The 26,460-nt window shown below is 40.3% G+C and overlaps 1 protein-coding gene across 5 annotated transcripts in view; it reads left to right on the forward strand.

The window, feature by feature from the left end:
• The window catches only part of Cdkl5 (cyclin dependent kinase like 5), a 177,018-nt gene extending 159,978 nt beyond the window's left edge, over positions 1 to 17,040 (forward strand). For 4 of the 5 annotated variants that reach the window (XM_028873263.2, XM_028873262.2, XM_037198839.1 and 1 more), the window contains 5 exons: positions 1,049 to 1,172; positions 7,469 to 7,568; positions 11,957 to 12,079; positions 13,291 to 13,410; positions 16,638 to 17,040. In XM_028873263.2, coding sequence (XP_028729096.1) covers positions 1,049 to 1,172; positions 7,469 to 7,568; positions 11,957 to 12,079; positions 13,291 to 13,410; positions 16,638 to 17,024 — 854 coding nt within the window. In that variant the 3' untranslated portion in view covers positions 17,025 to 17,040. The remainder of the gene's footprint in view (positions 1 to 1,048; positions 1,173 to 7,468; positions 7,569 to 11,956; positions 12,080 to 13,290; positions 13,411 to 16,637) is intronic. The other variant, XM_028873264.2, reaches the window with a different exon arrangement.
• Positions 17,041 to 26,460: the final 9,420 nt, after the last annotated feature.

Below are 26,460 nucleotides of genomic sequence, written 5' to 3' on the forward strand. Positions count from 1 at the left end.
GATAGGGGCGTTAGGGAGCAGTAGAGGAGGGAATGGCAGGGTCTAAGTGATCTGATCAGGGAAATGTAAGAGGGGGCCTCTTTGAGGAGGGAGAGGTGAAGTAAATACAGAAGAAGGTGGGTAAAATAGCAGTAATAGCACCTGAAAAAGTGACAAGGAATCATATTATTCACTATTTCCCTAAAGAACTACAGTACATGTATGTAATTCACTGTATAAATACACACATATATTATTGTTGTTTTGAGACAACATCCCATACTGTAAGCCAGTCAGGATGACCAGGAACTTCTCTCACCTATTCTGGCCTTGAATTCATGTCAGTCCTCGTGCCTCAGCCTCTTGAGCACTGTAATTACATACAGCACTTCCTTACTTGATATACAGTGTGCATATTACTTCTGTAATGAAACTTACAGAACAGCAAACTCTAGAAAGGGACAAAAAACATGGTTACCCTTTTCCCCAAAGCAAAAAATCACTCAGTACATTATAGTTTCTATTTCTGCTCACTTTTGCATGAGAATGAATATAGAGAATGCATAGTATTTTTGTGCAAATGGCCAAATTTCCTTATAATTTAAAGATCTAAGTAGCACACCATTGCAGGGCTTAAACTGTAATTTGTGTGTCCCAGTACACATATTGTTAAGGATGATATTAGGCTAACAATAGATGTTGCATAGTTGGATCTGTACTAAGAAAGACTCAACTTCAAAGAATGTCAAAAACCGGTGGGGGTGGGGTGGCTACAATAATCATACTTTAAATGGTGTCCCACTTAAAACTGTCTTCAAATGCTCTGCTGTGTATCAGCTGACAGCCCAGAGTTCTGTTTGGAAATCTTTATAACTGACCCCTGCAGGTTAATATGTAAGGAGTTGAGGAGGGAAACTTATCTGGACCACCTCCACCCTCAGGGGGAAAAAAAGTTCTGGAAAGGCAGTTGAGGACTTTGACTTTATGTGAAAGAAAATGCAGTGAAATAACATGAGAGCTACTTCAAGCAGAGAAGTACTTCAGTAACTTTTCTCCCTCCTTCATTCAGTGCCCTCTCCACGACCAGACAATTCTTTCCATGAAAATAATGTATCTACCCGGGTTTCTTCTCTGCCATCTGATAGCAGTTCTGGTACCAATCATTCAAAAAGACAACCAGGCTTCGATCCATGGTGAGTGTTTTGCTTTGTTCTTACTCTTCCTTTTACTAATTGTAGATTTGGGAATTGAAAGACTTGCAGGATAAACTTTGTAGTGTTTTTCCCACTAGGTCTTTCTGTCTTAAGAATAAGGAAAACATGATATGTTTGGGGGGGGTAGATTTTTTTCAAGTTCAAAATTTCTATTAAATAGCTTGTAAAAGAAAAACTCTAATTATCAGATAAGTCTTTTATCATACTCATTCTTTTATTGACAGTGAACTTGCTACTGTCACTTTGCATAGCTCTGTGTGCGTTGTCTCAGTTCTCATAGTTGCCCTTTTTTGGGGGGGCTATTCCCATTCCATACACACTGAAACTTGGAAGTTAGGGAACATACCTGATGCTAAACACCTGTAACATGGATCAGGGACAAAGGACACTAGCACTTCCCACATAGACTTGTTAGGGTATTTAAATGGTGTAAAAATTTAAGTGTAGCCGGGTGGCGATGGCACACGCCTTTAATCCCAGCACTCGGGAGGCAGAGCCAGGCGGATTTCTGTGAGCTCAAGGCCAGCCTGGGCTACAGAGTGAGATCCAGGACAGTCAGGGATACACAGAGAAATCCTGTCTCGAAAAACAAAACAAAAAAAATAATAATTTTAATTGTATATAAAAGACACCTAAAACAGTGTAAAGGCTCATTATGTTAGTAGCTGTGATTATTATACTTAATGTCATTTAATCTTTCCATGGTTTGTTACCGTTTGGCTTCTAACTTTGCCATAAATTTTCATGCCTCTTTGCGACTGTTTTTTTCTCCCTAGTGTGTAGAAATACAAGCAAACAGGTAGAGCTTTTGTTAGTTTTCAGTGTTGACATTTTCAGGTGTGTCTTGGACAAGCCCCGAGAATAATATCTGAAGTGTCAGAATACAGATGCACAGAGGGAACTGTTTTTGCTTCATTGTTGAATAATGAGGCGGTAACAATCTAAAACAGTATCAGTTATAGACTAGCATAGTCCTTTAAAAATTAGGTTAGTCAGATCAAAATTTAAGTATGGACTGGCCTGGCATGGTAGTATTGGCCTATAATTCCAACACTTGGGAAACTGAGATAGGAGGATTGCCAGTTTAAAGCTAGCCCAAGCTATGTAGTGAGACTCTATCTCAATGCCATCCCCCTCCAAAAAAGGAAATTTAAAAGGAGGGTAGGCATTGTTAGCAATGTGTTTCTCGTTTTTTTGTTTTTGTTTTTTGTTTTTTGTTTTTTGTTTTTTTTTTTTGTGTGTGTGTGTGTTTTTGGGGTTTGATTTGGTTTGGTTGTGGGGACTTGAATGTAGGGCCTAGTATATGATAACCATATGTTCTAACATGTCTGAATAGAACTTTAGATGTGTATGTGTGTGCATATTTATATAATTGATTGTTTTTGGGTTTTTTTTTTTTTTTTTTTTTGAGACAGGGTTTCTCTGTGTAGCTTTGCGCCTTTCCTGGGACTCACTTGGTAGCCCAGGCTGGCCTCGAACTCATAGAGATCCGCCTGCCTCTGCCTCCCGAGTGCTGGATTAAAGGCGTGCGCTACCACCGCCCGGCAAATTGATTGTTTTGAAAAGAATCAGAAGTTTAGATGGGATGTTAATCTTTAGCTAAGATGTCATCAAGTCATCCTTACTCTAATATTGCTATTATGTGGTTTAAGAAGGTTCCAGAATTCCCAGCTATGAACTGGCTCCCTACTCCTTCTGATAATGTTTCTATGGCATGTCTCCTTTATGCATCACATCTAACATGATCTAATCTTTAATTAAGCTTGACTCATCTTGATTTTTTTTCTTGTCTAAGATCTCTTTGGTTTGCTATATTCTTTATATCTGAGAGAACTATGCATTTGATAACACAAACATAAAAGTCTTATTAGAGAAACATGGTAAAATCCTGTTCTTAAACTATCACATAACCTCAGGCCAGTCTTTTTCTGTGATAGTACCACTTTAAATTTCTTCTGGGAAGAGAGTATTTGTACAGTGTACATATTTTCTGCAACGGAATGATCAAGGTACTATGTCATACTTAAAAACAATAAATAGAGATTGTAGTTTAACACCCAGAACTGTTATTCTGGCCATCTCGGTTGTCTTGAACCCACTTAAGAAATGGGAGATAAGCCAAAATATCTCAGAACAAGAAAAATAGACTTAATACCGCCAGATGCATCATCTTTACTAATAGGATGACACTTCAGTCCTCACTTGGAAGCTATTTGTTCCTCCTTCTGCCCAGTTTGAGCGCTTTGAACCGAGGTCGTTAGAATGAGTTGTGGTTGCAGCTGACAGCACAGTGTGCAGAGGGGGGAAGGGTCACGAGTAATGGCTATGGGGCAAAAGCAGGTGCGCTTCATCACTTCACAGACCCGGGGAAATCCTCTGCATCATAGCTGTCCATTCAGAGTGCCTGCTCATCAAATGAATGACAGTTACTATAAACAAACAATCATAAATAAATAAATACAAAGTATGGAAATGGGTTAGAAAAACTGCCATCAAAATTGGGTTAAAAATTGATACTTTAAGTTCACTAAAAATCCAGCTGGTGAAGTAAAGAACTGTGAAGCTCACTTGAATAATGACAGGTGTTTTTACAGGGTTATGAATATATTGTGTCCATTATAGCTTGGCAGTCTGTCTGACTTTCCTGTGTCACACAAGAACTGACCACTTTAGTTACTGCCAGGGGAGGGGATGAGGCAGGGGAAGTGACAGAGAATGCTCCCCACCTCTTCCACTCACTGTCTGTGCTGCTCCAGAAGGAGTATGCAGAAGTCCAAAGGCCCTGCTGTCTCATCCCCTCTGCTCTGCACCATGAGTCTGGGAGCGGTTTGAGTGAGAGGTCAGCTCCTTGATTGCTTTCTCTCTTTCTCTAATACCTCATACAATACTCAGTAAATGGTGATCAACTTGAATTCCTCCCTTCCTTGATTGCAGTGAGTCTTTGAACTTCCCTCCTTTGTCTTGACTCCTTTAATGGGAGTGGTTCTTGGACTAGATGGCATAGGAGTCACAGTTTTGTGTAAGACCCTGCCTGTTCATCCTTTATCGTGTGTCCTCCCTCCACCCCATAAGCTGTACTGTTTTGATTAGAGCTACTACCCAAGGGGATGAGCTAGGTGACTGGATACATAACTCTTCTCAAAGCTTCCATCTCTGAAACTCATGTGACACCCACAGCTGCCCACTGTACTGGGTGACATTAGAGAGGCCCCAAATCCGGTAGGGCAATGGTTGCCACACTCCTGCCTGCTTGACTCAGTGCTGCTTGTACAAGGCTCGTTCTTCCTTCGCGTGCCACACAGCCTTCCAAGTGCCTGTGTTCCCCATAGCTGCTCTCCCTGTCTCTTCCTCGCTCAGGCTTTTTGCTTTGGGTTTTCTGGGTATGTTTCTGTGCAGTCCTGCTTTGTTCTTTGTGTCTCCCCTTCTTTGCTCAGGCTCAATTTCTGCTGTCTCTTGTGATGCAGACATACTCACGCTCCAGTCCTAGCTTTCATCTTGTTCAAGGATAATGTATTTCCCTTTTTCTTTTGGCCCCTAGACTCTTTCGCTGCCTACATCTCAGCCCTCCCACCTGCTCTGCTTCAGTTTGAAAATGTTTAACTCAGTTCTCCTGCCCCACCTGGACTGTAGTTTATTCAGTGCCTTAAAGACCCCGGGGATGGTCTTTGATCCATCTTCTCTTTCCCAGAACCAACTCGGCAGTGCCAAAGTGCAAGTTCTGAACTGTTTTCCTGCCCCCTTCCTCTTCCTCCCCTCGACTTCTCCAGCCTCTCACTTGCATATTATTCTCTACTTCATCCTGGCTAGACTTTTATCTTCCCGGGGAGAACTCTACTTCCTCCTAGGAGTGGCATCTCCAGCCTTCTTTCCGTTCCTGCTAGCACTAAAATTCTGCCCTGATGCCAGTTTGCCCCCTGAGACTGCGTTCATGAAGAGAGTGTTTTCCCCAACCACACACCGACTGCATCCAGAGAACTTGTAACTTTCCATCATCCCAGTCGCACCCATGCAACCACATCTAAAGCTTCTAGCTTTCCAAGTGATAAATGCACTGCTCTGAGTTCCCAAATGTGTTACAGTATGGCTGGATTGAATCACAGAACTTGTGCTTCAGAACTTGGAACTTATTAAGCAGTGCTTACAATGACAAGTTCTAATGGATTTCCAGAACACCTGGGGTGCTCCTGGGTGCCAGGATTACAGGTGTGTGCCATCATGTCTGGGTTTTGTGGTTCTGGGGTCAAACACAGGGCTTTGTGTATGCTAGGTGCACATTCCACTAACTGAGCTACTTCAGCACCAATTGAGCTATGTTCCCAACCCTGAAATAGTCTGTGCTATATGACACTTTGTTGATGTATTTGTTCTCAGAAATTAAAAAGAATAGCAATAATTTTATTACATAGATAGTGCTTTGAAGGGTTTTGGGGGGTCTTTTTTGAGAAGGGGGAATCTTGCTTTGTTACCTGCTGTTCTCAAACATGCACTAAAGTGCTCCCACCTTAGTCATAATTAGGAATACAAGTATATGCCATAAGGCCGAGCCTATTTTTGTCCCCCAGTGCTTGCAATGGAACCCAGGGTCTTGTGAATGTTGTGCAAATGCCCTTCCACTGAGCCACATCTCCAGCCAAGATGTTTATTGTAATTTCTTCCTACATTTTAAGAAGTGCATTTAAGGGCTGGAGGGATGACTCAGGAGTTAAGAACACTCATCGTTCCTGCAAAGGATCCAGGTTTGGTTCCCAGTACAAATGGTGACTCGCAACCCTCCATAACCCCAGTTCCAAGGGATCTCCTGCCCTCTTCTGACCTCTGTGGGCTCCAGGCACACAAGTAGTACACATACATACAGACAGAATAAACACTCAAACACTACATCTTTAAAAATTAAATAAACAAATAATATTGAAAGTGAATGTGTATAACCTATATTGTCATGTAGTTGGACTTATCTGATATAGAAAGCTTGAAATCATTATTTTTGCTTAATATTTTAGTTTAAATATTCTTTCATGTCAGTGGATATTCTTTGAAGATGTGATTTATTTTTAATAGCTTCATTGTGTTTTCTGCCATGCAGTCAGTAATGGTTTATTTAGAAGTTTTCTGGCTTACATATTTTAATAAAATAAGCTGGGTTCTGCTTTGCTCATATTTTCTTAGATATTATAATCACTTCATCACTGTTAGGTATTCTGAAACCATGAATATAAATTAACTGTCACTTTTAACAATTCTACCATTCTTACTTTTAGGGAATATGTAAATATGTGAGGTGTTTTTTTCAAGAATAATACCAGTTGAGTTGCTTTTTAAAGAGTGTAAGCCAAAAGCCAGGATGTTCTCTGCCTCCACACACACACATACCCTACTCTACCACTGCCCCTCTTTTTCTCCTTTTTCTTGTTTCTTCTCTTTTAGGATTTTTTTTTTTGAAAAGTGGGTTTTTGTTTCAGGGTCAGTCCTGGCAGATAGCCTAACTGGCCCTCAACTCACTCTCTCCATGTCAGCCTCCTGAGTGCTGGGATCACAAGCATATGCCACCACACCTGTCTTGCTTCCTCTTTTGAGTATCTTCTATTTTTATTAAAATACCCAGTGCTACCTGTGGTATCAATCTTAACATCAGTATTTTCAGGTAGAAGGGTTGTCCCCTGCCCCCAGCATACTGTGTTAGAGCATTCATTGTGTTTACATTTTTTTCCTTGAGTACTTTTTTTTTATTTAGGTGTAATAGATTAAAGGTTTAATAAATAAATAGGAATTTTCCAGTTTGGGGCAAATTTTGCTTCTGTTTATAATGTTTCTATAGCAGCATTGATTTTTTTGTGTTTAGTAACTTGGCAAGCTACTAATAATAAACTTGTTGAGCTTGTTTTTAAGAGGTAAATAAAAAACTGAAGGTTTTGAAAATGTTTCTGTTCTTTCCTTTGGAGGGTTACAGAGAGGCATTCTCTAAGCCATGCATTTTACTGAATCTCTAATTCAGAGACTAACAACAGCAGGAAAATGGTCCCGTAGTGCAGTTACAGACCATTTGTAATAATGCTCAAATTGCTAGTGTGATCAAGCCCGTGCTAAAGAACAGCCATTCCCCATGCTGATTAGCCTTGCTTCCTCCTGTGTCTTTTAGAGGACCTTTACCTGTGGGCTTGCTTTTTCATGGCTGATTGAATCTGGTGTCACACATTTTCAGCCTTCATTATGTTTGCCACACAGTGGCAAGAGAATGAGTCAAAGATCCATATGATAAAAAATGTTTTCTCATTTAGGAAAAGCCCTGAAAATATTAGTCATTCTGATCAACTCAAAGAAAAGGAGAAGCAAGGTTTTTTCAGGTCAATGAAAAAGAAAAAGAAGAAGTCTCAAACAGTAAGTACATGACTAATTTCTATATATGACCTCAGCTTCTGTGTTATTCTGCCCATACAGTGTATACTCTGCATGCAACAATCGGACTTAATTTCTTCATGTGAATATGCTGTAGCTACCTCTTTCTGAAGTCTTATCCTACTGTCCTTTCAGAAAGCCTTTTCTAGATTCAGCAGACTCTCAAGGAGTAGAAGAAATTGAATTTGGATGAGAAAATGCTTCAAGCCTCTCTCAATAAACTACTTATCCATGTGACTTTAGATTTCTGTAAAAACTATAGAGACATGGGATTTGTTTCTCTCTGGGAGCATCAAGATATGCAAAAACTTAGGAAATGATTTTAGTTTGCATCTAAATTGTGAAATTCATAAGTAACCATCATCCCTTATCCTTCCCTGACTTCTGGACTGTCTAGTCACAGAGATACAATTTCATCTTACATTTCAGCGCTTGCTTTCGTAAGAAAATGAGTTTCACTCATGAGGGCATTGGAGAGCCGAGGAGCTCTGCATCTGCACAGTGAGCCAGCTCTGCTTGGCTGTGTCACCAGTGTGTGGAACCACATAAGCAAAAATTCTCAGCTAGCTAGTAACAAGAGAAAGCGGGGAGGAGGAACAGGCCTCCAGGAGGGCGCTAGGGGCAGTTCACGCCAAAGAAACCTGCTTCCCTTCATGTTATGGTACATGTTATGACATTGAGGTAGCCATTTTCAACAGTTTGGGTTTGGGTCTCAGCTTCACTTCACACGAGATCTACGCTCATTCATTTAAGAAGAAAATTGCCTAACCAGAATGACCTGTTCACATAAGCTTCATTGACTTTGTCTATAAGATTAGTCGGTGCTTCTGAGGCCCTTCAAGTCATCGTGAAAATTAGAAGTTATAGCTTAGTGGTGACTAAAGATGTCTTCTTTAGTTAATAGTAGGAAAGTATGTAACTCATAGTAAGGAGATTTGTCTCAGATGTTTAAAAGATGTTAAAAGTTGTTTGTTTGTTTGTTTTTATTACAAGTGTTTGGCTGTTTTGCCTGCATATGTGTTTGTTCACTACTTGTGTGCCTGGTGCCCATGGAAACCAGAAGAGGGCATTGGGTTCTCTGTAATTAAAGTTAGAGACCTTTGTGAACTGCCAAATAGGTTCTAGAACTCAAAACTAGGTCCTCTGGAAGAGCAGCTAAGACCTCTTAAAAGCTCTCCATCCCCTAAAAGTATTTTTAAGGCCCCATTACATCTAGACCTTGGTAAAACATTCTTTCACTTGCTTATTAAATGTAATTATTTCATTCAAAATAGATGACTTCAAGCCAGGAGTGGGCTTGGGGCATGGTATTTCAAGCCTTTAATCGCAGCATTCAGGAAGCATAAGGAGGCAGATTTCTTGAGAGTTCATGACCAGCCTGGTTTGCATAGTGAGTTTCAGGATAGCCAAAGCTACATAGTAAAATCATGTCTCAAACCACCACCACCAGCAGCAACAGAAGATTTCTTTTTTTTTTTTTTTTTTTTTTTTTTTTTTTTTGGTTTTTCGAGTCAGGGTTTCTCTGTGTAGCTTTGCGCCTTTCCTGGAACTCACTTGGTAGCCCAGGCTGGCCTCGAACTCACAGAGATCCGCCTGGCTCTGCCTCCCAAGTGCTGGGATTAAAGGCGTGCGCCACCACCGCCCGGCTAGAAGATTTCATTATAGAAAAAAATAATAAAAGAAAACATCATTCTAAATCTTGCCCAAATCTACCACAAATAATATTAGGATTTTAGTATTTCCCTATAGCTTTTTAGTCTATGTATACATTTAGGATATGTATGTATACATATGTATACATATCGTAAATCTAGCTTACTAGTATAGGAGCTGAGCCAGGTGAGTGGTAGCCTGCCCAAAGTCACATAATGAGAGGTGAGGACTAAACAATACAATATTTTACTAAAGCAAGGAAGGGGTGTGTGTGTGTGTGTGTGTGTGTGTGTGTGTGTGTTCATGTCTGTAATTTATCTTAAATAATAGTACCCATCTTAGCGCAATTTTGTATTCTGGCTTTTCTCTCTCTCTCTCTCTCTCTCTCTCTCTCTCTCTCTCTCTCTCTCTCTCTCTCTCTCTCTTTCTCTCTGTGTGTATGTGTGTTTTAATGGTTACGTGGTATTTCTGAAATGTTCATGAGGGTAGAAAAGGGTACTTATATCTCTTACTGAAACTTGCATAGATTGAAATGTCAAATCAAAATGCCACTCAACTACATTTGTTGCTGAAACTGGGTAAAGAAATGAAGAAATGGGCTTGAATTTGCTTCAGGATGCTTAAAATGTTTTAAGTGCTAAAAACTTTTAAACTCTGCCCATTGTCTATAGAACATACTATCTATCCTAAGCATTACCCTTCAGATACTTTTTCCTGGTTACTGCTGTAAATTTTGTGAATTTTTGTTAACTACATGCCTACAGTCCTGTGACATGATTAAGTTGTAGAAAATAGTAAGGATAGAAGAATTGAGGCTGTCATGTATATATTTAGATTTTAATGGTTGTGTACCTTGGACCAACATTAAACCTAAAGCCCTTGCCTGACTGTGGCTAAGCAAAGTATATACATCTTGCCTAACTTGATTATTTGGGATTTGGTTCAAATTTTAGATATTTAAACAGTTAAATAAATTAGGGTAATAGAAAAATTCTTATTCTCTAGCATCCTCTCCACTTAAATTTTTTATTAAATATTTATGCTAACTGCAGAATAGCTGTCCACAGATCATAATACCTTAAATTTTCCAAACCTCTCCATTTTTTAATTAAGAAACACTGTAAGGGCTTTGGAGTCTATAGAGTCAGATTTTCAAAGAGCACTACATACAGAATGCCAGACCTCAGGCACTGAGGCCTGGCATTAAATTAACTCTGCTTCCTTTGAATGAGCATTCAAATGTAACTAAGGGGAACTTGCTTTTACTTTCCAAAGGTTAGTAACAAGAAAACTAAGTCGAGCAAACCAAAAAATTGAAGGCATTGAAACTTTTACATAAGATTCCAAGAAATTGAAATCTAATGCCACTCATCCTAAATTTAGGTGTATCCTAAATCTAGTTTACTCATATAGGAGCTGAGCCAGGCAAGAGGTGACCTGTCCAAAGTCACACAATGAGAGGCGAGGACTAAAACTGAGTTCCCCTGTGAAAGGTCTCTGAGAGTTCCCTGCTGGCCTTCTTGGCAGTCCAAGTTAAAGCCCTATACAGGGTTAGTGTCATTCAAGCAGGAAAATGCAGATGTTGACCCAGACGCCTTCATTCACACGCCAGTGAGAAGATGATCCCACTGCATTGCTATCCACTTTTGTTCTCTGACAATCGAGGCAGCCAGCCGAAAGAGAGAAAAGAGGTGCCAAAACAAATTCTGTATTGTAAAGGTGCCTGCTTTGACTCAAGGAAGTCTGGATGGAAACTGCCTTGGGGAATCTGGCTTCAGTTGTGTATCCAGGGAGTTACATAAGCCCTCAGAGCATATGGTGACTTTGCCAACTTGGTAATTGTGTCTTATTTAGTATCGCAACTTGAAATGATACTTCAGTTTAAAGATTGAACTTTTAAAAGGATTTATTGTGTGTGTGTGTGCATGATATTGGGGAGGAGGATGCAAAGGAGCCACATTATATAAAGGTCAGAGGACAATTTTGTAGAGTTGGTTCTCTCTTTTGACCTTTATGTGGGTTCTGGGAATCAAACTCAGGTTGCCAAGTGCCCCACTGATCCATCTTACCAGTCCTGAAGATTAAACTTTTGTCTCTTTGCTGGAAAACCAGAATTTGGAATTGTGCCAGATGTTTTAAATGAGGTATATATTTCTAACAGTGTAGAATAGGGCTACTTAAATAACCTTAGGATCCCACAACAGTGGTACTCCCCTTCCACGTGATATTTACTGGTACAAAATAAGTGACCAAGCAGTTCAAAAATGACTTCAAGTATATTTTCTTGTATAATAACCGAGGCATATGGTAGAATCTCTTAGTTACTGAAGTCCTAACAATTAGAAAATGACTGAAGTTCATCACTAACTCATTAAACACAATTCTTCATAATAGTCTTATTTTTATAATAAATACATTTTTAAGTAAGCATAATATAAGCAGATGCCCAAAGGTCTCCAGGTATTCTTGGGCTATTGCTCAAAACTATGGTATAGGCTGTGAAATTTTTGTACTTGCCTAAACTTACATTATTGTTTCCAGTTGAAAAATAACAAGTAATCTCTCTAGATGCATAGCACAGAGATTCTTTCCATGGGTGTTAATATTTAATCATTTGAGGACCACCAAGGGCTAGTAGTTTCAACTAAAGCACCTATTTATTTTACTTACTTTTTTTTTCCTTTTTGCAATTAGCTCATTTGTATCTTATATTACAGACAGACTCCACCAACGGGGAGAATCCAAGCATCAAGAAATCCCTCTTTCCTCTTTTTAATTCAAAGAATCATTTAAAGCATAGTTCTTCTTTGAAAAAGCTTCCTGTAGTCACTCCACCCATGGTACCCGTTTTTACATATAGTAGCCCTGAAAACTGCTCCAGTAAACTTGTTTTACTGATGACATCAGCATGTCTTATTTTCATGGGGTCATATTCTCTTTGTGCTAGTTAAGTGCCTGAGCCAGTTCCATAAATTCACTGGGATATATGGATATATATAATACATATATTTGATATCTATTATATATCTGTATCTAGTCTGGGTTTTCTGCATCAGTTAAAGATGTCAAAGCATTTAAGCCTACTAAACAAACTAGTAAGGCTGGCTTGAATGAACTCATTAGCCAGTTGTTGGCAGACAGCCTTCATGAAGTCCTTTAATTCCTGTAAAGAATCTGATTAACATTTACAGTCAGCAAATGTCTTTGCACTTGGCTCACCACATGAGCTTTCTTACCATTGGGTTGGCAGTTGTTTCTTTGAAACCAAGTTTGAACTGACCAAATTATTTGCGCTAGCAGGCTCCATGAAAAAGGCAGCTTGTACTAGTTGATAACTTGCTCTTTCCTTACCTGCCTCTAGCTTTTGCTGGTCCCTAGGTGTAAAGCCATGACTTTTGCTTGGCATTTGGCACAACTGTCCTTTGTCCACCAAAGTCATTGAATAGACCAATTTGCATTCATTCGGAATTTGTGGCATAAATTTCTAGCACTTTCTGAGTGTACAATGCCAGACTCAGATTTACTGGGCAGTTTGGGGCTATGATTCAAGCCATACCTCCCCACTTCTCTCTCCCTGAAAGCCCCCTAGACTTCTTTGACAACATCAAATACAGAGTTTGCATCATATTCCCAGCATGAACATTTTTTTATTGAACTGGTTCATAACCTAACTACAGTATGGAATGAGGATACAACAGCAGTTCCTGGTCCAGTCCACTTTAACTGCTCTCTCTTACAGCTTACTGAAACTAACAGCATGGGAATGCTTTAAGGGTTAAGGTTTTAACCAAGCTGCATGACATCTGCCAATTTTTCCTAATGCAGGGAAAATTATTAAGAAGGCAGCAGAACTTAACTAGCACCACTTGCATCATGGACATTTGGAGAATTTTGGTTTACTTACTGGGTCTTTTTGGTTTTTTCCTCCCTCTTTTGAATTTTGGTTTAGTTCGATTTACTTTTCGGTTTGGGTCTCCTCTTGGGTGTTGTTGTATATGTAAGTTAGGGTTGTTGGTATGCTTGTTGAGTCCTTCTCCATCTTTCCCTCTAGGTACCCAATACTGATGGTCCCGATCTTCTGACTTTACAGAAAGCCATTCATTCTTCTAGCACTGCAAGCAGCAGACCAAAGGAGTGGCGACCTGAGAAGCTCTCAGATCTACAGACCCAGGTGAGTTCTGGGATGGGAGGGCAAAGAAGAAAAGTTATAGCCACCCCCAAATAGACCCTAATGAGTAGCCTTGATGCATTTTAGACGTCAGGATGGATCCCGTCAGTGGTGCCTTTCCCACTGGGCACAGCTAGCCCCCACTATCCTTCATCCGGCTGCAGAGGGCAGTGGGGCAATGTAGAGAGATGAAGAAATAGTCCTAGCCCGCAAATAGGCTGCAGCTCAGGAGACAAAGATTCATGAAGATCTTAGTAAAAAGTAAGGTAGGTTATGAAATATTGGGCATGATAAACCGAGGTCATGAGAGGATTAACCTTAAAGACACTAGCATATAAGTTGGGCCTTGAAAACCAGATACTAGAAGCATTCTTGAAAGAATATTTTAATTTCTGAAATCCAGACTGTTTTTCTATAAAGACACCCAAACATTATATTAGGAATTACATATTACATAGTAACATGGGGTTATAATTCCTTGCCATAATGGGGAACTTTAAATTGTTTTTCAAATAACCAATGTATCAATTTTAAACAGTTATTCTAACTGGAAATGTTTCAGTATTGGATCCCTTCAATATTCTGTAATAAACATGGTGACATAATCTTCCATGTTTTTTTTTAACCAAATTTGAGGGATTTAGAAGCAGAGGCTCTACTTTTTATAGACTTTGTGTTCTGTTCTTTCATTCTTAAGAAAACATTTCAGCAGTTAGTCCAGGTTGGCCTGCAATTTGCTGTGGAACCCAGACTGTCCTGGAACTAACAATCCTACTGGCTGTTCCGTGCCACCTGCAGGATTATAGATCTGACTTGTTTCACTATAGTTTGTTACTTGGAGCTATAACAGGAGTTCCCCAAGTGCCATTCTCTTTGCCTGGCCATTTATATCTTCTACTTAGAGCATGATCTATTCTGAGGGCTAAGGGGGCATAGAGAGTCAGATATCCTAATTTTTTGGATTATTCAAACTGAGAACACAAAGGTCTGAGGGCCTGATGCTAAGGAACCCTTTTCTAATAACTTCACATCTCCAGCTGATTCTGGATTATTATGATTGTTTGATAACTTTATAAAATTCACTAGGAAAGACTCATTTCATCATTTTAATAAAAAAGAAAAAGTAGTCAGGAATGGTGCCACACACCATAGTCTCAGCACTTGGGAGTTGGAGACAGGAGTATGAACAGTTTGAGAGTATCCTGGCCTATGTACAGAGATCCAGGCCAGCCTGGGCTACGTAAAGGCATAGAGCAAAGAGGAACAAGAGTTGGAGGCTACCCTGGACAACATAAAAGAGATGATTGTAGAGAAAGAGCCCTTTTGAGTATCTCCAGCATGTAGAATATTCTGCCACCTCCTGTGGGGACCCCACAGCTTTCTTGAAAAAACATTGAAGGATTCTTGAAGGGTGCATCTCTAGAAGCTCTTTCTCCTTGAGTTGATTCTCAATTCATTTACCTTGGTTGTTAGCACCCTGTTTCTTCAAATCTTGCAGTTTTCCTAGAGATTATCAGTGTTATTCAAAGTTGACTGATAGCTAAAATGCATGTGGCTTATACTACCATGGCACTCAGGATAAAAGTACTCTGAGGTTGGGGCTGGAGAGATGGCTCAGTGGTTAAGAGCACCACCTGCTCTTCCAGAGGACCTGGGTTCAATTCCCAGCACCCACATGGCAGCTCACAACTGTCTATAACTCCAGTTCTAGGGGACCCGACATCCATGGCAAAAACACCAATGCACATAAAATAAAGTTTAAAAAATTAAAAAAAAGTACTCTGAGGTTTACTAACTAGAAGTGCTTCAACAGCAAGTTGGTTGGTTTGTTTATGGGTGTGTGTGTGTGTGTGTGTGTGTGTATGTCTGTGTCTGTGGTGTTTTTTGTTTGTTTTGTTTTGTTTTTCAGAGAATCTTGAGAAGTTACTCAAACTATCCTCAAACTTGTGATTTTCTTCTCTCACCCTCCCAAGTATCTATCTGGGATTGCAATCATAAGCTACCATACCTGGCTTTCTATGCCTTTTCTGGTAGTGACTCTCCTGCACCCCGTGCTAAAGGTAGAGGAAAAGGAGAAAGAGTTGCCTTTCACCAATTGAGAAACTTAAGGCTCAGGACTTACCTGAAAATAGTTGGCCCGTGAGGGGCTGGTCTCATCCAAGACCTGGCCTTCTACTTTCACACCAGTCTCCCTCCACAGTGCTATACCCTGTAGAGCCTTTAACCAGCAGCCATTCTGCAGGCAGGAAGTCCATTAGCCAGTTTTTCTGTGAGCAGTTGAAATAAATGCTTTGTATTTTTAGTGTCCAAACTGTACCCATTCCCACCTCAAAAAGATGGAAATGAAAAAGTAAAAGTACAGCATAGAATGTAAACATGTATCAAGAGAAAGGGAACATTAAACAAATAAGAAAGAAGTGCTATTTTTAACTTGTTTCAAGCTACCTGAAACACTGCATTTTCCCAGCTTCTCTTGCAGCTAAATATGGTTATATGCCCAAGTTGTATCGAGTTTGTATTAATTACTTTTCCCATTGCTGTGACAAAATACCTTCATAGGTTGAGGGTACAGTCCATCACAGTGGGGAAGGCATGACAGCAGGTCACATTGTATCCACAGTCAGGAAAAAGTCATGAATACCAGTGTTCTGCCTACTTTCTCCTTTTATTCAATCAAGGCCACCAGCCCATGGGATGGTGCCACCCACATTCAGGGTGGATCTTCCCACCTCAGTTAAATCTCTTTGGAAACACCTTCACAGACACACCCAGAGGTGTATTTCCTCAGGGATTCTAAATCCAGTCAGTTGACAATTAAGATTAATCCTAACACCGGTGAACTATAAATGGAAGACTTATTTGGGAAGTATTCTGAAAAAGAAGAGGCATATCTCTTGTTGCTTCTCCTTTCTGGGTAAAGGCAGGATGCAGCCAGATCAAAGGAGCCCTGACTTTGAGGTGCTACCTTTGAGTAGCTCTAGTTATTTTCTCTAGATTTCTAGACCTTCATTTCAAAGGTAGTGACTAAAATCTTGTTTGAGGAAACCCAGAGACCAGGTAGAGCTGGACTCACCCCTCCAGCCACATGTTCTCTGGTTATATGCCCAAGTTCTGGTTATATGGCTATAACCCAGCTCTGTTTAGTTATCTTACCTTGCACCTGAGCTCCATGTCCTCACAGCTCCCTCGCCTACTCTAAATGAAATCTTGTGTGCACCTTAATCTTTCAGAGCCAACCACTAAAATCCCTTCGCAAGCTGTTGCATCTCTCTTCATCGACCAATCACCCGGCTTCTTCAGATCCTCGTTTCCAGCCCTTAACAGCTCAACAAACCAAAAATTCCTTCTCAGAAATTCGGATTCACCCCCTGAGCCAGGCCTCTGGTGGGAGCAGCAACATCCGGCAGGAGCCTACACCAAAGGGCAGGCCAGCCCTTCAGCTGCCAGGTCAGATGGATCCTGGATGGCACGTGTCCTCTGTGACCAGGAGTGCCACAGAGGGGCCTTCCTATACTGAACAGCTGGGTGCCAAGAGTGGGCCAAACGGGCACCCTTATAACAGAACAAATCGCTCACGAATGCCAAATCTGAATGATTTAAAAGAGACAGCCTTGTAATTTATGCTGGCATGGGGGGGGCGCGGGGGGTGGGGGGGAGACAAGACAGTCGGGAGGGGAGGGTTCAGGGTGGGCTGGGAAATGGGCCGGGCCAGGGTAGTAAGCCAGTATCTTCAGCTTTATGAAGGTGTGTGCAATATTGTGTGTGGAGGGTGCCATTTGGCTCCTCACAGCCACAGATGCTAGTCAGGGATCTTAGAGCCTCGGGAGTTCCTTAGGGATCACCATTCCCCACAGGTCTTGTGTGAGAATGGATAGAGTGTGCCATTGAGGAAGAACTTCTTGCCAGTTTCTCCCCGTTACATTCCAGCTTTAGTGCAATCTCTGTTGAACTTGGGGTAGCCAGGGTATGTATGTCCTGGCTGTGAGGGATAGAAAATTCATGTTGACCGATGCCCTTCCCACATATTTTTTTCTGACTAGACTAAATGTGGGGTTTATTGTAATCTAGGAGTATCCCTTTGAAGGGTTAGCAGATGAACTGTATGTCTTAAATTGTTTTCTAAGCTTCCATATTTGATAGGATTTGTAACATTTATTTATAATTAATATTGTACTGTTATAATCATACCTTTTATGTTATAATGTAAAGTTATTTGAGCTGTTTGGAACATTGTGAAGCAGTGGGACAGCTACAGTAGTTTCTATAAAAACTAAACAGTAACATTTATATATTGCATCAGGAGTATTTTATTCTCTATATAAATATATATGGTAAATAACTGTCTGTTTTATAATATATTCATTTAAAGAAAGTATCATTATGACACTATCTGCCATATTTTTATACATTTGTGATATGAAGTGAGTATTATACTTATAACAAAGGGAGTTGAATTGTGGCTACCTGTGACTGTAACAGTATGAACTTTGCTCAACTTTTTGGCCCCAGCAGTAGCCTCTAGACATGATCCTTGGTAGCAGACAAATGCAGCATCTCTTTCCAGGCCCACAGGAGAAGAACGTTGGATAAGCCAGTAAGGACGCCAGCAGGCCTCACTTCTGTCCTCAGACACTTGGCTCTCATTTGTGTCCAGGGACATTAACTTGCACACAAGAGGATAGACAGAAGTAGTGCTCATGGGTCTTTACAGAGAGTGTGCTCTTCCACTTAGCATTAGTGTTAGAGTGTAGACCAAAGATTTACCAGTGGATATTCCTTGTTGTGAGGTTGTAAGAGGCACCTGTCTGCGGATCTTGCAAACCAGCTCTATGCTCCTGAATGCTGTCTGCCCGCCTGGAGATTCTTGCTTCCAGGTGGGATATGAGCTACGTGTATGGCATTTCTTCTTCTAAATGCTTTTTGTTGTTGTTGCTCTTCTAATATATTTAAAAGGCTCCTGAAGCAATTCCAGATGTAGAGAAAATTGCTGTATCCTTTTTTCCTTCCTGGGACTGTCCATTAATCAAAGGTCATCATGCACACCTGTATATACATACACCTCATCCATCAGAACAGGACCTATCCTTCCCTCATTTGATCACTTTCGACTCCCGAGTTAGTATCAAGTATCATCAAGGCCTCTGGCCAGCAAGCATTATACCCACCTGTCTCTGGACCATCTTTGACAAAAATAAACACCTCAACACCATCATCTATCAATAGTCATAGTTTTGAAAGTAGTCTCTTAGCAATAAGACTTTTAGAGATCACTCCCATCCCTCAAAGAGGTAACTTTTCAGTATTTGCTACTTGTTCCAGAATTCTGAGAGTGTCAGTCCCCAAATAAAGTCAGCTGTCACTGAAATATGCTGAGTTACTGTTAACCCTTCCCTGAGATTTTGAGAATCGTAGCACTGATGATTATGAAGATTATAAAGGTCTTAGATTCTTTGAAGCTTAAATTGTGTGCATATTGCATATTTATATAAATACTATAATGATGTGTATTGATTATATATAGAAGTCATTTTAAGGTGCTTTTATTTAATTTTAATAAGTATAATAGGCACTAAAATGAAACTCAACTGGGTACTATCATGGAAACAATTTGATTCATTTTGCATGCTCTTGAGTTCTTTTCCTATCTTGTTTCTGTTACCAGTTCAGTACTGTCTGGGTAGCTCTGAATTCTGGCTTTTCCCAGGCAACTCTTTGATTATCCAAGTGAGGTAGACCCTCAGCAGTTTTTGCCTGGATATAGTGACACTAAAAAGGTGTATATTTAACTCTTCTTTTTCATACTAGATCTGTACCTTGTATCCCCTTCCCCCCTTCCCCCTGCAAACCAGAAACTACATTTTGTTTCCTCTGGAAAGACTTCTCACTGTGCTGTGTGCTTAGGAACTGTGAGGTCCCATTGCCATGCTGTGGCATTAGTGGCTCGTCATCACCAAGGGGCTGGTTTCCCATGTTGTCATCTTTGCTAACACTGGGATCTCAGATGTTTGCAGAACATTTATATTCATGGTGGTTCTTCAAAGAAGGGCTAGAATAATTGCCTTCTACCTAGAACAAACTAATCCTAACTGATGAAGTCAATACTTACTTTTCCTACATTCCCAGATTTGAGCCAGAAAATAGCTACAATGTTTTCAACTAGTGTTTCTGAGCTAGCTCTTTTATCCTCTTCTTAGCTCTTGTCTGTTCTGACTTTTCCTTGATCCTCAATAAGCTGTAAGTGAATCTACCATCCCGTTTATTCTCTTCCTGCTCACAGATGGGGACAGTAACATTTCTTCTCAGATCGAATGGGCCCTCTCTTAGCTTTTAACTGTCACTTTCCCCTCTGGTAGGTCATTCATTGACCTCAAAAAGATGCCATCCGTGGCAGGAAGGAGTTGACTGAAAGTCACAAAACCCCCACATTTTCTTTAGGAGGGGGAATTGATGACATCCACGTTCTGTTATCTGCCCTGACATCCTAAAGGACACACAGGTTGAACTGAAGGCTTATGGAGTACTTAGCATTAGGAAATCACTGCTGATCTTTTGAAAAGAACCTTGGCTCCGCTGTTTTTCTATTTTCTCTTCTCTATCATCCTCTTGTTCTTCTCTGAAGTTCTAAGTAAACTTTAGCTGATCTTTGTTCCGTCTTGACTGAAGTTTAGGACTTTCTCCAGAGCCCCAGACCAGAAGAGAGTGCCCCATGCCAAGAGGCTCAAGTGAGCTGTCTCTACAGCAGCACTTCTCAGCCAAGGGCAGTTTTGTCCCCCAGGGCACAATTGACAATGTCTGGAGGCATTTGGTTGTCTTGGGCTGCTACCAGCATCTAGTGTGTAGAGGCCAGGATGTTGCTAGACATCCTCCAGAGTGTTCCGGCCCATAAATAGTACCAACATTTAGAAGTCTTGCCCGAGACCAGTCCAGGCAAAGCACTCTGCAGAACTTGCCTCTGGCCCTGGGCTTTCCAGGCTACATAACTGCAGGAGTGAATTCCTCAACATCATATTCTCTTTAAGAATCCTCTACTGCTGTTCTCAAATCTTTACAACCCTATTGTTCGTTTCCATTGTCTTGGACCTGCTAAAAGGTGCATACTTTGGGAGGAAACCAGAGTTACTTTACATATGTTTGAGAACTTAAATTCTAGGTTAGCAGCCTTAGGAAATCTTTCTTAGCCATGAGGCTTATATTTAGAAGCAAGCAACAGCCTGGCAGATTGGCATGATTTTTACCAACTGCTCAAAGGCATCATGGCTTTCAGCTGTGTCTACCGAAAGAAAATGTCTTTGTTTTCTTATTCAAGTCATTTAATAGCTCTTTACAAATATTAGCATATGGCAGACCGATTAGAAGCAAAACTCTTTATTGGTGGTTGTGATGTGGCTATTCTAGAAGTATTGTGCTGTATGCTTTGGTTAAATCTGTTTTAAAAACATGCTTTAAGACTCACCATATGCAGTTGTATACTTTAATTCTAAGCAGACCTATGCTGGTCAGTCTCTAGTCATGCTGTGTATTTATAAAAGTATGTTGTGGTTGTAGATTTAGCCAGTTTAGCATGTTCCTAATCAGAAAATTAGTGGACTCCACTAGGAAATGCTATCCCATTTTCCCTTCCCAGTACCTCTTAGTTGATATCATAGTATCCTCACTTAAACTAGTCTTTAGAGTAAATAAGGGAAAAAAGCCATTTATTTTCTTCTAGCCATGTATTGAGAATAACTCATATGTGTATAATTTCTTTTCAAAGGCCAGAGGATTACTTTTCCAGTGTGTAGAAGGCTTTGTCCATTCTGTTCACCTAGCTCTTGGTGGTGACAGAACTTTTGGCAAGGACAATAAGTAGCTCATTGGAAGTCACTGCTGGGGCTCAGCTGAGACTCAGCGAAACTGCATCTCTCTTATGCTCAGAACCTATGTTCTGGGTGCCGTTACTTTTGCATCTGGAAGTTCATTACCTACTGCATTAGAGTGGGCCATTGAACTCCACTATGTGGGTGTAAAGATCTATAGATGCCTACTTCTGTGAACTGGGACTGTGGTATGTTTAACTAATCCTTGCCTTCTTCAGTTCGTCACTAATCAAAGTTCATTGAAGCTCGTTTATGGTTTAAGAAATAACAGTTCTGGTTTCTTGAAACGCGACTGCAGAAAAGACAGTACAGATGTCACTGTTCCCGGGGACCAGACTCTTAGGAGAAGGTCCCTACCAAATTATAAAATGGCAAATTACCAGAAAATAAAAAGCAAGCGAACAAAAAAAAAACACACTTGTAAGTGGTTGTGGTTTCCTCTTTTGCTTCTTGACCAGCTGAAATCTAGACTGTCTTTGAGGTCTGGTTCACCTAATTAAAAAATTCAATCTTGGAAACAATGAATGAGGAGACATGCAAGAAAATGAAGCAAGCCCCTTATCTGTTTGTATACACCCAAAGGGAAAAGCCAGCTGGCTAGGAAACTCTGGGCCTATTGCCCATGTGATTCTTTTTTTTTTTTTAACTGAATGTAGCTATACAAGATGGTAGACTTTGTGCAAAGCAGTTACTTACATAAATCATCGTTGCCCACAGTGCTTTGTTAATTCATCAGCATTTGGCCTGGTCCCTACTCCATCTTTCTCCTCTCTGGGCATGACCCATCTTTCTTTCTATTTGCTGTAGGCTGTTAAATATGATCTTGACCTGCCTTGTATTTTCATTCAATTGTTTACTCCCACATTTAAGGGAGGGTTGTCTCTTGTTTTGCCAGAAAAAAAAAATAAAATTGTCATAGTCTGTACGCTGGATTTGTAGGGCCAGCAGAACTGCCAGGAGTGGAACTGGTTTCACTTCTAAGGCCCTTCATTTCTCACAAGGGTAAGCTCTCTCCACCCCCTTTGATCCTCGGTCCAATTGGTCCTCCTTGGGAATCTGAAATCAGTCTTCGTGTTGTATGCAGATTAGAAGTTGCCTTGTTTGCTGCTCTTCCCAGGCAGAGTATCAGGGAGAAAGAGGCCTTATCTGTCCCTCCGTGTCCCCTCCTGTTTGGCAGAGCCGCTGAGAATCCCTCAGGACTTCCTTTGGTTGGGGATTTCCCTTCCCGGAAGGCTGCTGTGAGTCATTTCAGGCATAGACAAGCTTGTCCTAGTGCTGTGCTTCAGGTCTAATCCGAAGAAACCCAGGAATCGAAAAGGTAGATGCCTTGACTTTTGTCCCTGTTCGGGGATTAAAGTGTTTCTTGCCAGAATCATCAAAAGCTCTGGTTAAACTCAGTAGAGTTTCGTGAGAAAGACGATGCTTTTCCTTCTGGAGAATGTATATTCTCCACACTGGCTTCGATTTTCCAAACGTGGAAAGTAAAGCTCGCAGAAAATCCATTTTCCCTAGGGATGATCAGTGGGTTCTAGTCCCCAGTCTCTCTCCCTCTCCTTGTTTACTCTCTGGTCAGTGATGGAGTTGGGTTGGAGGAGGAGTGGCGATGTGGTGGTGGGAAGAAGTAAATTCTTACTGTAAACTTGCATTGATGAACAGAGACAATTAAGCCAAACAAAATAGTTACCCCAGAGTTCAGTCTCCAAGAATTGCTTTGTGCCATTCTGAATTCAGGTAGTTATTCTGTATATACTTAGACAATTATCAGAACTTCTTCAATCTTTACTAAGTTTGAAGGGGGTAATCTGGGAAGGCACAGGACAGGGTAACATTGAGACCCCTGTTCATTCTTAAATACAAAAATAGGGATAAGCCAGAGGGATATGCCATCTGATGTGTGGTAGATAAAGAATCAGTGGACATTCTTAATTGCACAGACTTTATAATTCATTATATAAAATGTATTCCATACTTTTTACTGTGGCAAGGGTGTGATGTGGTTGTTAATCTTTTTAATTTTTGAATCCAAACTGAATTTCAAGTGTTGAATACTTAAAATTCCTCACAAGCTAATTATGAACCATTTGTAAAGTGTTTCTATAACTCTTTGTATCATGTGTTGGTACATCTTATCAAGTTTTTTCTGGCATGTATTCCATTCTAAACTTCTGTAAAATTTCTATTGTTGCTGTACATATTCTACAAATATCTACTCCGTGGTAACCTTCATTAACAGCATGAAACGGTTAATTTTTACTGAGCACAATGTATTTTTGAATGGATCTTCCCACATGTCTTTAATAAAATGCAGATTTTGCACTGACTGATGTGACTGCCAGGCTTTCCCAATCTTGAGCACTGTGGTCCTTCTTGCCTTTGAACACGAAAGCAGCTCCATTTTAATTCTTTCTTTGTAAACATGAATGTGTTTGAATTCAAATGAGGGGCAGTGGGCCTTTGAAGTTGTAATCAGTTTAAAGGAGAGAAATTAATGTAAAGCAAAGCAAATCCTGTTACCCAAATGTTTTTTTTTTTTCTATTTATAAAGTTCTTTTCCCCTTATGGCATTGTGAAAACCTTGGTTTCTTTCACACTTGAGTGTTGTCATCTGTATTGTTTGGTGCTCACTTGATAATTTGAAGATGAAGCGAGATGCTAACCTGGTGTGCTGAGTACTATGAAGAAAACATGGTCAGCTCTGAAAGATTGCTTCTTGTTCTAGAGCAAGGGTTGGCACTCTTTCAGAAAGGTCAGATAGTAAATGGGCTCAGTGGGCCGTAAGAACTTGGTTGACTCCACAGAACTCTGTGCATACAACACAGAAACAGCTAGATAATATGCACGGGCAGAGTTGACTGGTGCCTGGTTTAGGCCAACCGTGCATACTATCCTGAGCCAAGGGGGATGCTACTGGACTACTCCGAGTCAAAGGGATGCTACTGGGGACAGGATAAATACAGTCACAACGGCTGCACCTCTTCAGTGTATAACTGTGTACTTCTCAGTAGGGAGACAGAAACTTCGAATCCATGGTAAATTATATGGCAGTTCTTCTCCAGTTTTATATATCTTTCTTTAAATGGGGTTACGAGCTGAAACTCAGAACTTTCATCTTCTGTGTGTCTGTCTGTCACTGGCTGTAGACATGTATGTGCCACAGCAAGTGTGTGGAAGTCAGAGGGCCCTGTTTCATAAGAAATGGAAGACTAAAACAAGTGTATGGGGCTTTTTGTTTGTTTTGTTTCATCTTAGAAAGATCTTGTGTAGCTCAGGCTAGCTTTCAATTCACAGTTATCTGAGAATACTCCTGAACTCCTGATCATCCTGCCTCCACCTCCCATGTTTATAGGCATGAGCTATCATGCCCAGCATAACAATTTTTTTTTCTAAAAGCTCACACCAATTCATGTGCCATCTTCCACTCTATCTCCCAGCTGGTAGTGATTGATTTGATTTAAGAATGAAACAGTTCTTCAATGAAACAACTTATTGGACATCTAGGGATGCTAATGAAGTGGTTAAATAGGCAGATGGCCTTAGTGGATTTATCACTTAATTCTGACATGACCTGAGGCAACATACTTACTTAGCTTCTCTGTGCCTCAATTTCTTTACCTTTAAATGGAAACACTGCTGGTATCTATAACATAGGGCTGTTGTGAGCATTTAATGAGATGCTGCCAAACATTTAACAGAATTTTGGTAAATGTTGGCTAGTATAATATCATGCTTTGTATTTGTGCCTCAGTTGCTAGTTCCCAAGTTGGAGATGATGAGTTACTAATTAAGAGCACTTGCTGCTGCTCCTCTAGAAGGCCTGAGTTCAGTTCCTAGTACCACATTGTGTGGCTCACAACTACCTGTAACTCCAGATCCAGATCTGGATACCCTCTTCTGGCTTCCATTCCATGGATGCATACATGCACGCACATGCACACATTCTCTCTCTCTCTCTCTCTCTCTCTCTCTCTCTCTCTCTCTCTCTCTCTCTCTCCAATCAATCGTCAATCTTAAAGAAACTGGGAAGAAATTTCACTGACTATCAAAAGCTGGCTATAGACATCTCTGTGGTTAGTATATTAGGTACATGTATTCTCTTTGCTCTTCATATAAAAAAATAGATCCAACTTAGGGATGGTCTTGGGCTTGCAGGGGAAGCAGAAGCCCTTATAAGGTGTTCTTCAGCTGTCCTCTTCCGCTGCACTTCATGTGGTCAGAGAGGTGGACACTTTCAGCAGTCATTCAAAAGCTTATGGAATGTAGTCTTCTTGGCTCTGAAACCGGATTCATAGCAGCTCCTCTACTTTGAAGTACCTTTGCTTTGTCCATATAACCTCCCACATCAAGTACAAGGGTCACTTCCAATTGTTTTTCTTAATAGACTTATGTAATGCTTCATAATTAATTAAAAGTATGCAAAATGTTGGGTGTTTTACTATTTTGTTTTAATCTGCAGGCTGCAGATGGAACTTAGTGGTAGAGCATTTGCCTAGCATGTATGAAGACCCAGGGTTAGGTCCTCAAAATCATAAAAAACAATCCCCCACATATAGCCCAAAGTCTGGTATTAAAAATAAACAAAGTATGCTAAGATGGGAGTGATTTTGCTCCATTATATAATTTTATTGAATTACACCCTAAAAGAAATGATATTGCAAGCATATTTTTGTCTAATAGCAAGATTGTTAGGCTTCAGGTTTCCTTCAATAACAGTTTAGTTTTTAATATATCTTGTCGCAAATTTAATGAAGTAAATAATCTGTGTGCTGTTGAAAGTAAATTAACTACAGATACATGTTTTGCGGATTGTAGTGTCTCACTCTCTATTAAATTCTATAATTGTAAGCATTTTCCATTGTGAAACCCCTGGCTGGCTCCAGATATATTTATTTAGAAATTTAAGGAACTCAGAATAGCCAGGACAACCTTGAAAAAGACCAGAATAACTTCCTACAGTGCTATACAGTAATGAAGACTATGAAGTAATAGAATTAGGAGGCCTGAAGAAAACCCTCATATTCTGGGCCAGTTGGTTTTGGCAAGAATACAAAGACCATTCATTAGGGGAAGGATTGCCACAGAAGGTACCAGGACAAATGCATATTGACATGCAAAGAATGGAATTCTGCTCATGCTTTAAAGCTGCCTCTCTCTTTTTTTTTAAAAAGAATTCAAAACTTTTTGAAGAAAACACAGGAGT

Source organism: Peromyscus leucopus, chromosome X (genome assembly GCF_004664715.2).
Source record: "Peromyscus leucopus breed LL Stock chromosome X, UCI_PerLeu_2.1, whole genome shotgun sequence".
NCBI lineage: Eukaryota > Metazoa > Chordata > Mammalia > Rodentia > Cricetidae > Peromyscus > Peromyscus leucopus.